At 32.5% G+C, this 10,240-nt stretch overlaps 2 protein-coding genes across 2 annotated transcripts; both read right to left on the reverse strand.

The window, feature by feature from the left end:
* Positions 1-240: 240 nt before the first annotated feature.
* Positions 241-5,215, reverse strand: LOC120335175 (PAT complex subunit CCDC47-like). Its single transcript, XM_039402660.2, has one exon. The coding sequence runs from the start codon at positions 5,211-5,213 to the stop codon at positions 3,723-3,725; it is 1,491 nt and encodes a 496-aa protein (XP_039258594.2). The 5' UTR covers positions 5,214-5,215; the 3' UTR covers positions 241-3,722.
* A 29-nt stretch (positions 5,216-5,244) lies between these two features.
* Positions 5,245-7,644, reverse strand: LOC120335176 (histone H3.3A). Its single transcript, XM_039402661.2, has one exon. It carries the CDS (start codon positions 7,328-7,330, stop codon positions 6,920-6,922), a length of 411 nt encoding a protein of 136 aa, XP_039258595.1. The 5' UTR covers positions 7,331-7,644; the 3' UTR covers positions 5,245-6,919.
* Between the last annotated feature and the right edge of the window lie 2,596 nt (positions 7,645-10,240).

Below are 10,240 nucleotides of genomic sequence, written 5' to 3' on the forward strand. Positions count from 1 at the left end.
ACCACATCTGCAGAGCTGGAACCGATAAAATTTCTGGTAGTTCAGGCTCCATCTACTATGGTAAGCTTCAGATCAACAACAAAACATCAAGAGTTTACCCATGGCTCCGCAGCTTTGAATGTTACCTATAAGTCTTTTCCAATCCTCAAGATTTGATTGACATATTCCCAAATGATCACTAATCTATCTTCATCATAGATATATCTAGGCAACTATTTTGTTATATAATATAAAAAAAAATCTAAACAACAAAATTCATATTTTTATTTTGAACTTCTGGCACAATTGGTACCAAAACATATCAACAGGGACGGACAAAACTGACAAAAAATTCCATCTGCAAAAATTCGAAATACAACAAGCCATAAACTTCATGAAACAGTATCTGATATAAATAATATTTTTGAACTTGAATGCAAAATGAAAGAACTTCACAAAGCCAAAAACATACATCAAATTTGTTTTCAACTTTTTTAAGCGAAAATGGCGAAAAAACGTAAGATATGAAATGAACACATTTTCCAAATACACATCCATCCACACATTATGTAGACATAAGAATAAATGAATTTGTATATGAATTTCCAAAAATTAATTTTACACCAATCAATTTAGATATTCTGAATGGGTTACAAAATTACACACAAAAACAAAATCACATGATAATCTTCAATTTATCACACATGTTTGAAAACTAACAATTGGATACTACAGCAGTGATGGGATTCAAAATTTTAAGAAAGGGTTTTCTTTCGTATCAACCCATTAACAACGGATTCCCTAATTTCAGAAAATATATGTATGTCGCTGCATTGATGAGACATTTTTACATAACCTAATAGATAACTATTGAAATAATGAATATAACACCAATTTGGTGTTTTTTTTTAACGCCTAAAACAGAACAAGTTTGCTTATTACCACAACAGTGCAAGAATTTGTGAAAGCCACCTGTATCCCACCCCTGTACTACAGTAATAATTGTTTTCGCATCCAAACGAAGAAATCAAAATATTCAGAATTTTTTCGAAACACAGACTATTAACAAATTTAATTGTTTTTATTTATATTCAACATTGATTAGAAGATAACAAAAAACTGCAGAAACAGAATCATGGAAAAAGAATATCCAACTAAACTGGTCAAAAACTTGAACAAGGAATAACGTAGTTGTATGTTTTTAAAATTCAAGTGATTGTACCATCAATCAATTTGTTTTCAGAAAGCATAACTTGAACAGCAGCACAAGACAAAGTGTCTGCATAAGATTACAAAATTATGCCAGGTTGCAATTGTACAGGGTGACCCGAAAAACAGAACCCAGGAACATAACTTTTGTGTGAAACGTCCTAGAATACAGAAATTTTTAGGTACAGTCATACATAAACTGAAGTTCAAGCGTAACGTGATAAACATATGGTTTTCGTGAAATAAATTAACGAATTTATAGGTTCTGTTACTATGAGAAGAGTTAATTGATCATTGTGTTTATAAGTGATACCGTATATAATATAGATACATCAATCCAATTTGTAGATAATAAAACTGGAGCACACAAGTTTCTGAGGCAATGAAACAAAAGTTTAGGGTACTCCCTTCCTAAATAAAATAGAAAATCTATGTGAAATATTTGTCACACTTCACATGCTTTTCGAAGGACAAATACAAACATGTCAGAAAATTTTTTTCTATGAACAATATATTGCGAATTTTGGGGAAAAAAACTATGGCTCCTTAAATTAATAGAACTTGTATCGAAATACAAAGACATAGTAACTGGGTTAGAAGAGTGGCGATGAATTCTAGCCCGTCCAAGAAATGTTGAAAATCTGGAAAATAATTGCATCTTGAAAATCAATATGAGCAACAAAGTAATTGCGTCTAATTATCATTACCGTATATTCCCAATAAGACGCTCTGCGTAAACTCAGCAAAAAACACTGAGTGAAAATTTTCCAACAATAATGAATTATAATATTGAGCATCGTGAAAACACATCATTCTGACAAAACAATGGCAGAATTTGTTGGGCAGTTTCCACACATATTCAATTATTGCAAAATATTCAAAACTAATTGACTTCGGAAATGAATAGAAAATGTAACATTGCGTTACTATTGCTTTTTATACTTGTAAAAAATCCTACAATAAATAAAAAATTTGTTTTGGATATTAGCTCAAAGCAAGTGATAATATGGAACTGAAAGCTAAGGCCATTTGGTGTGGCCCTTGTCAATACTCAGATTTTTCCCCTATCAAGAATAAAATCCTAATCCGTGTTCGAAAAGTTGCTCACAGTCTAACAAGAACTCGAAATTTCAAGTGTCCCACTAAAATGTTGAATAAATAAAATTTTACATTGCGAGAATTTGTTAATTCGTTTTGGACATGAAAAACAAAATTTTTTGTGGGGCCCAGCTAGACGTTTGAAGTTGGTTACATGGCCCACCGACAAAAAACGTTGCACACCCCTGATTTAGATGATTTTATGACATTTTCAGTATTAGGTAAATAAAGAGAAACTGAAGTCCAACTCAATTTCAGTGACCTCCCCAATACTGGGGGCGTGACAATAGTGGCACAATTTGAATTTGATAACGTATTTTACGACGAATAAGTTGCCTTTCTAGACCCAAATTTTTGGACTAATTTCGGGGGGGAGGGGGGGGCCTTATTGGCCGCCTATGATAATTTATATTTTTTTCCAAGGTCAGCTTATTATTCAAGAATATCAATGCTGCAAATATGCAACGTTGCAATTATAATCAAATATGCAAAAAAAAAACGTTCTTGGGATTAAAAACAGACCTCGTCTTATTTGACGGGTAGACTTATTCGCCGGGAAATACAGAAATATGGATTATTGAATGTTCATTTAACCTGAATAGACTATTTTGATTCCAATTCAGATGGGAGCAGTTCATCAGAAAAGCATTGCAGACAGATACAGAATATTCACACCCGAAAATTCTGCATATGGAATTAGCTGAAAACAGCCCGAAACAAATTCTTGTAAGATGGTATTTGGGGGTTTTTAGACGAAAGAGCAATTTTGAAATTTCAAAAAAGTTTCATTATAAAATATTACAAAGAAATCTGTGCCATTTAAGCTGGTATAAAATCATTTTTTGAAACAATATTCTCAAAAATCAAAAATGCACGTTAGGAACCCACAATTTACATTACACCTTCGTCAATTTATTTTCTAAGTATATCAACATAAGGTTATTTGATTTTTTAATCTTGTTTTATTCTGTGATAGTAGAAAAAGACAGAACATAGAATTTTGAACATTTGCAAGTTTATCAACTAAGATTTTGTCATTTGGCCGGTTAACCAGACATGGGAAATTGTCTAAATTTAAAATAACTTCATTTTAGGAAGAAATAGGATTCACTTATGAAAAATTACGTTGATTCGTGTAAATTGAATATAACCCAATTTAAAAAATATTCTAGTTTTACAACCGAGAATATCTTTTAATTATTAAATTAATATATCACTAAACGGTAAATTACTCAAGTTTGGACATCCTTTGACCTGGTACTGTCAAAGAAAAATCAAAGATATAATATACAAAAACATCAACGCATATGGTATAAATTTTTCAAATCCCAAAACAAGCACAAACATAACAGCTTTAATCGTTGCGAATGTTTTCGAATGCCAAAACGAACACATTTTCCAGATAGCAATAACCATAGCTTTGTAATCTATCACCTTTACATCATTTTAACCTTCATTTGTTTGCTTTTGAACATTTTTTTATCCTTTCGTTTCAATTCTCGACGGTGTTGTATTTCTTCTAATTTCCTCTGCTTTTCAGGGTCTTCCTCATTCATGATTCTTTCCTTCATCGCTTTGTCTTTTTCTTCTTTCTTTATTTGAGCTTCTTCTTGTCGTTTCGCGTGAGTAAGCTTGAGATATGCCATTTCGACTTTTTGACGATTTTTATCTGCTTTTGCTTTGGATTCTTTGCTCAGACGGAATCTGCGAATTTTGTCAGCTAAGTATAACGTCATTTTCATCAGCGGCAGCATTTTTACAATATCCGCTTGTAATGGGTTGCGGCCTTCACAGTGCATATTAAGAACCACAGTAAGTTGCTTAGTTGTTTTTGGCTTATCTGGCTGCTCCTCTTGGTCCATAGGCTTAGGACCAGAAAATTGATCAGAAATGTGTAAATAATCGAAAAACTGCTCGTTTTCTTTGATAATTTTCCTCACTTTGACGTCAAGAATATTTGCAACTTCGCCCCAAAGTTCAGACGCGATACACATATTATCTGGTAGATCATATTTATCTGCAGGACGCATTTTATCGATGCAGTAATACACAACATCCTGCATATTTTTTTGTAAATTCGCAATGCTCTTTTTATTTCCAACAACTAATACAAACGGGTCCATATCTTCTAAAGTTATACTAATCGACACTTGATCTTTTCCCGGCTTCATTTTATCAGCTATGATTGATACTAAATCTTGACGTTTTAGAAGTCTTAACTCCACAAGCATTCCTTCCACACATACTCTTCCAGAGCACCACAAAGTAAAAATATGCTCAGATTCCTTGACGAGTTGTAGAGTACTGACTGCGTTTTTATTTTGAACATCATCCCCAACGAGTTCAAATTGTGATTCTAGAAATTCCTTGTGTATTTTGAACCACCCAGAAGCGATTGTTGAATTCATATATTTCCCCATAAAGAAGTTCAAAATGTAAACACCTATTCCGAAACACATTAGAATTTCTATGTAAAATTTATCCCAACTTCTCACGTGTAAAGGTACGTTAGCGATTTTCAACTCTGGTTTTGCTCCTTTTTTGATTTTACGATCGTTTTCCCAGATAGTATCGTCTCCCTCTAATCCTTCAAATTCCTCCGGATCATAAGTTTCAAATTCAGTTTCACCTTCTACTTCTACAGTTGCGCCGTCATCGTCAAATTCTTTCGCGAATTCATCTGCCTGTTGTTTCTTTTTTTGCGACTCTGATTCCTGTTTCAATTTTGGTTCATCTTGTTTTTTAGTTGGTGTTTCTGTAACAGGCGGAGGTTGTGATACAGTATCTTGCTCGGTGCCTTCGTCGAAATCTTCAAATTCCGCGAATTCATTATCTTCCAAATCAGCTCCGTGTTGGTTTTCAGTTTTCCCGAACGATATCAGGAAACAAAAAATGACCAAAAATCCAAAATATTTATTACATGACATGTTTATTATCTTATCATACGGAGATAATTAACTGAAAATGAAATATGTGAAAGATTGAATGTATGTAGGCTACATTAAAATAAAAACTGTGATAACAACAGAAGACCAGGGACATTCAAAATCGAATAATTAACTATTCTGAATACATTCTGAAATCATATTTTCAAATAGCTCAACAGATACACTCGCGTGAATTATGGCATATTTGAAGAAACTGAAATTGGCAATGCAAAATTGTTTAGATGAATATTTGTCAAACCGTAATTTACCGTAAATGGCTGTCAAAAATTTTTCAAACAAAATTATTCAATTTACTTCTTAAATTATACATTCACTAAATTGAATATCATCACAAGTTTGAATGTATTCGAATACTCAATTCGTCTTCGACATCCCTGAACATGCCCCAAATCAGAAGTAAACTGGTATAAAAACATCATTTGAAAATTACAAGAACCACCATTTTTATTAGCAGCAGTGGAAAAACAGGAGACCATAGAAATTTCGGACCTCCAGAAGTGTGCGCACTAAGATGGCGCACAACCTGAACACAGTATTGTGTACTGGTTAGGATTCGGGTTGTGCGACATCTTGGTGCGCATACTTCTGGAGCACCGAAATTTCGATACTACTTTGGTATGCGATCTCAAAAGTTGTGGGACTCACTGATTTATTTAAGGTTAGGAACTGAACTGAGATTAAATGTAATCAGTGCCTATTTGTTATGCGATTTGACATCACTATAAGTGAGATCCCCTACTGAAGAGGGAAAGAAATTTCAATTAATCTGAAAATATTCCATAAAAAATTTATCTCTACTTTATATTACTCAAACACGTTCATGTGTCCTCGTCCAAAATTGGACATATTAATACCAAATGAATTACAATCACACTTGATAAAAAAAATTGGGCGCTACTTTGGTTTGCAATCTCAGTGATTTTAATTAGGGAAAGAGTTGGAAACTAGATTTTATGAGAATGTTTTTATGAGATCAAACACATACCAAAGTGGCATCTTGAGATGGGACTGAGATTGTGTTGAGCAAGTTTTCTAGTCTCTATACTTGAAAAAAAAAGAAAATAGCACTTTTACAATTTTCTCAATCAAAGAATTTTCATTTTACCATTGAACAAAATTATATTTCATTCCAGAACTACATTTCTGTGACTGGAAGACCCAAAATGATTCTTCTGATGTCCAGACTACCTAATTAAAATATTTCAATATTCAAAATATATTTATGACATAGTTTATTTTTTTATATTAGACTTAATTTTAGAATTTTTGATTTATCATCCTGAGAAAAAATTACTTAAATATAGACAACACTAAAAATAAAACAAAAATTTCATTTAAAAAATCAAAAACCATCAATTGATAATAAAATCACGCCAAATACATGTTTTAAGCTTTTAAATATGATTGAATTTTGAATTAACTTTAGAGTTTGCATTTTTAAAGCCGATACCTTGGTGTTAAATTATTAGATTTTAGTCAGCACTGATTCAAATGAAATCCAAACCCTTTTTAATATATTATTATGGCACAGAATATAGTACAAAACTACAAAACATTAACATTGAAAAATAAAAGTATGTTCATTATACAAAGTTACAAAATGAGTCTTAAAATTTAAATCATTGCTGGTAATTAACAACGAATTAAACTCCTGAGAATTGTGTAGATTGGGATGAGTAGATTTTTCAAGCACGTTCTCCACGGATTCTACGAGCTAACTGGATATCTTTAGGCATGATGGTGACTCTTTTTGCGTGAATCGCACAGAGATTAGTATCTTCAAACAGACCAACAAGGTAAGCTTCACTTGCTTCCTGTAAAGCTCCAATAGCAGCACTCTGGAATCTCAAGTCGGTTTTGAAATCTTGGGCAATTTCTCGAACAAGTCGTTGAAAAGGTAGTTTTCTGATAAGGAGCTCGGTAGACTTTTGATAACGCCTTATTTCTCTCAAAGCAACAGTTCCCGGTCGGTATCTGTGTGGCTTCTTTACTCCTCCAGTAGAAGGGGCACTCTTACGAGCAGCCTTTGTTGCCAGTTGCTTTCTTGGTGCTTTGCCACCTGTCGATTTTCTCGCTGTTTGCTTTGTACGAGCCATTTTTCAATTTTATTTTGGTCCTTAATTTATCTGTACCTAATTTCTGAATTTATACATTTGTCATATTTTCATTAACAATTTCCAAATTAATAATATCAAAGAAACAGAGTGCTCAACTAGAATGTCTTTCATAAAAGCGGTATAAGATTATACTCAGAAGCTACACAAGCGCAGCCAAAGGAGTAGTTATACTGACACTGCAGCACTGAGTATCGGTACCGGTAACATGCCAATAACTGAACAAGTTTTTACTTGGACAGGCTCGTATGGCAGTTTGGTGCATCGTGCTGAGCGTTTGCAATAGATTCCCCCTGTCATCCAGTCATCGCACCTTTGATTAGCTTCGTATCATGTCAGCATGTGGTGGGGCTAATTAGGTGCAAGACAGGGCTGCCACTTTTGTCTGATTAAAAACATCTAGATTGACCTCACAATAAATCTGAAAATATTTAGACTGGAAAACAAAACACCCAAAAAATACATCTAAATATGAAGTTACTAAATTTAATAAAAATAAACAAAACAAAAGGTTACAAATAGTTCATTATAATACATTATAGTAGATTTTGAAGAATATTTGAAGTGGATGTTGCTACAGTTGCTTCGCACTGTCACATGGATTTTTATGTTCCTGCTGGACATATTTTTTGATACTGAAACAGGTTCCTTATGTCAGTACCGCTACCGGTACCGGTATGTGACGTGCAACATTGTTAATTCAGTAATTTGAAATTGGGTTAAATTTCAGAATTTAATGATGGCTAGTATTTCAGTGAACTTGTCTTTCTACTGTTTCTTATTTTTTTCACAACTTATTGCAATAAATTTTTTTCAACATCAGCATTTAAATGACGTAGTAACATTGCTGTTGCCCCACTTTTGACATCGCTTTTTTATTTTTATACAGAATAATATCTGGAACGTTGAAAAAAATATATCTAGATTTTATAGCTGACATCTAGGCTCTAAATTTGACATCTGGATCTTGAACATAACACCTGGATCTGCCTATAAAACATCTGAAGTGCGAGAGGATTTCTTGAACCTAGGTAAAGCTAGCGGCCACTTACAGCGGACAGTTACCAATTTTTCCAAATTTGAACCCGCCATGTTCCACGACAGTTGTCGCGAATTCACTTAATTGCGCCTACATGGATGCAAAAAATTAGGCGATTCTCCCTTTTAGAAACTGACGACAGACCTGAAACATAATAAAAAACAAAAATGATTGAAACAACACATTTTTTCCTCGATAAAATGAATTATTGCTCAGAAGCTCATTTATCCACAACATCTAAAAATTAACTGAGTTGAAGCGTAATTTATGCAAGAAATAATTTTTTCTCATCCAATTCATTAATACAGTGAATTTGATGAAGATATATAAAACATATATTAAATTTTAAAACAATTCCACTATGCGGAAAGTTGGGAAATACCCCCCAATTAAAGGAAAATTTTTAAGAAATTGTCAATATAACTCAGTTAAAGCGTAATTTATGCAGGAAATAATATTCCTCATCCAATTCATTAATACAGTGTATTTGGTGGACAAATATAAAATACATATTAAAATTTAAAAAATCCACCGTGCGGAAAGTAGAAAAATTCCCCCCAGTTTAAGAAAAAAATATAGGAAATCTCCAATTTAACTCAGTTTAAGCGTAATTTAGGTAAGAAGGAATTTTTTCTCATCCAATTCATTAATGCAATGTGTTTGGTGGACAAATATAAAATAGATATCAAAATTTAAAAAAAATCCACGGTGCGGAAAGTGGGGAAATTCCCCTCAATTTAATGAAAATATTTAAGAAATCGTCTATCCAACTCAGTTAAAGCATAATTTATGCAAGAAAGAATATTTTCTCATCCAATTCATTAATACAATGTATTTGGTGGACAGATATAAAATACATATTAAAATTTAAAAAAAATCCACCGTGCGGAAAGTAGGGAAATTCCCCCCAATTTAATGGAAATATTCAAGAAATCGTCTATCCAACTCAGTTGAAGCATAATTTATGCAAGAAAGAATATTTTCTCATCCAATTCATTAATACAATGTATTTGGTGGACAAATATAAAATACATATCAAAATTTAAAAAAAATCCACCGTGCGGAAAGTAGGGAAATTCCCCCCAATTTGATGAGAATATTTGAGAAATCGTTTATTTAACTCAGTTAAAGCGTAATTTATTTAAGAAAGAATATTTTCTCATCCAATTCATTGATACAGTGTATTTGGTGGACAAATATAAAATACATATTAAAATTTAAAAAAAATCCACCGTGCGGAAAGTAGGGGAAATTCCCCTCAATTGAAGAGAAAAATATAAGAAATCGTCAATTTGACTTAGTTAAAGCGTAATTTAGGTAAGAAGGAGTTTTTTCTCATCCAATTCATTAATGCAATGTTTTTGGTGTACAAATATAAAATACATATTGAAATTTAAAAAAAATCCATCGTGCGGAAAGTAGGGAAATTCCCCCCAATTTGATGAAAATATTTGAGAAATCGTCTATTTAACTCAGTTAAAGCGTAATTTATCCAAGAAAGAATATTTTCTCATCCAATTCATTAATACAGTGTATTTGGTGGACGAATATAAAATACATATCAAAATTTAAAAAAAATCCACCGTGCGGAAAGTAGGGAAATTCCCCCCAATTTGATGAAAATATTTGAGAAATCGTCTATTTAACTCAGTTAAAGCGTAATTTATCCAAGAAAGAATATTTTCTCATCCAATTCATTAATACAGTGTATTTGGTGGACAAATATAAAACACATATTAAAATTTAAAAAAATCCACTGTGCGGAAAGTAGGGAAATTCCCCTCAATTGAAGAAAAAAATATAAGAAATTGTCAATTTGACTCAGTTAAAGCGTAATTTAGGTAAGAAGGAAT

This window comes from Styela clava, chromosome 1, assembly GCF_964204865.1.
Source record: "Styela clava chromosome 1, kaStyClav1.hap1.2, whole genome shotgun sequence".
NCBI lineage: Eukaryota > Metazoa > Chordata > Ascidiacea > Stolidobranchia > Styelidae > Styela > Styela clava.

Bases quoted from the DNA above. Each gene is read 5' to 3' on its own strand.
- LOC120335175 (XM_039402660.2), bottom strand. From the start codon at position 5,213: ATGTCATGTAATAAATATTTTGGATTTTTGGTCATTTTTTGTTTCCTG.
- LOC120335176 (XM_039402661.2), bottom strand. From the start codon at position 7,330: ATGGCTCGTACAAAGCAAACAGCGAGAAAATCGACAGGTGGCAAAGCA.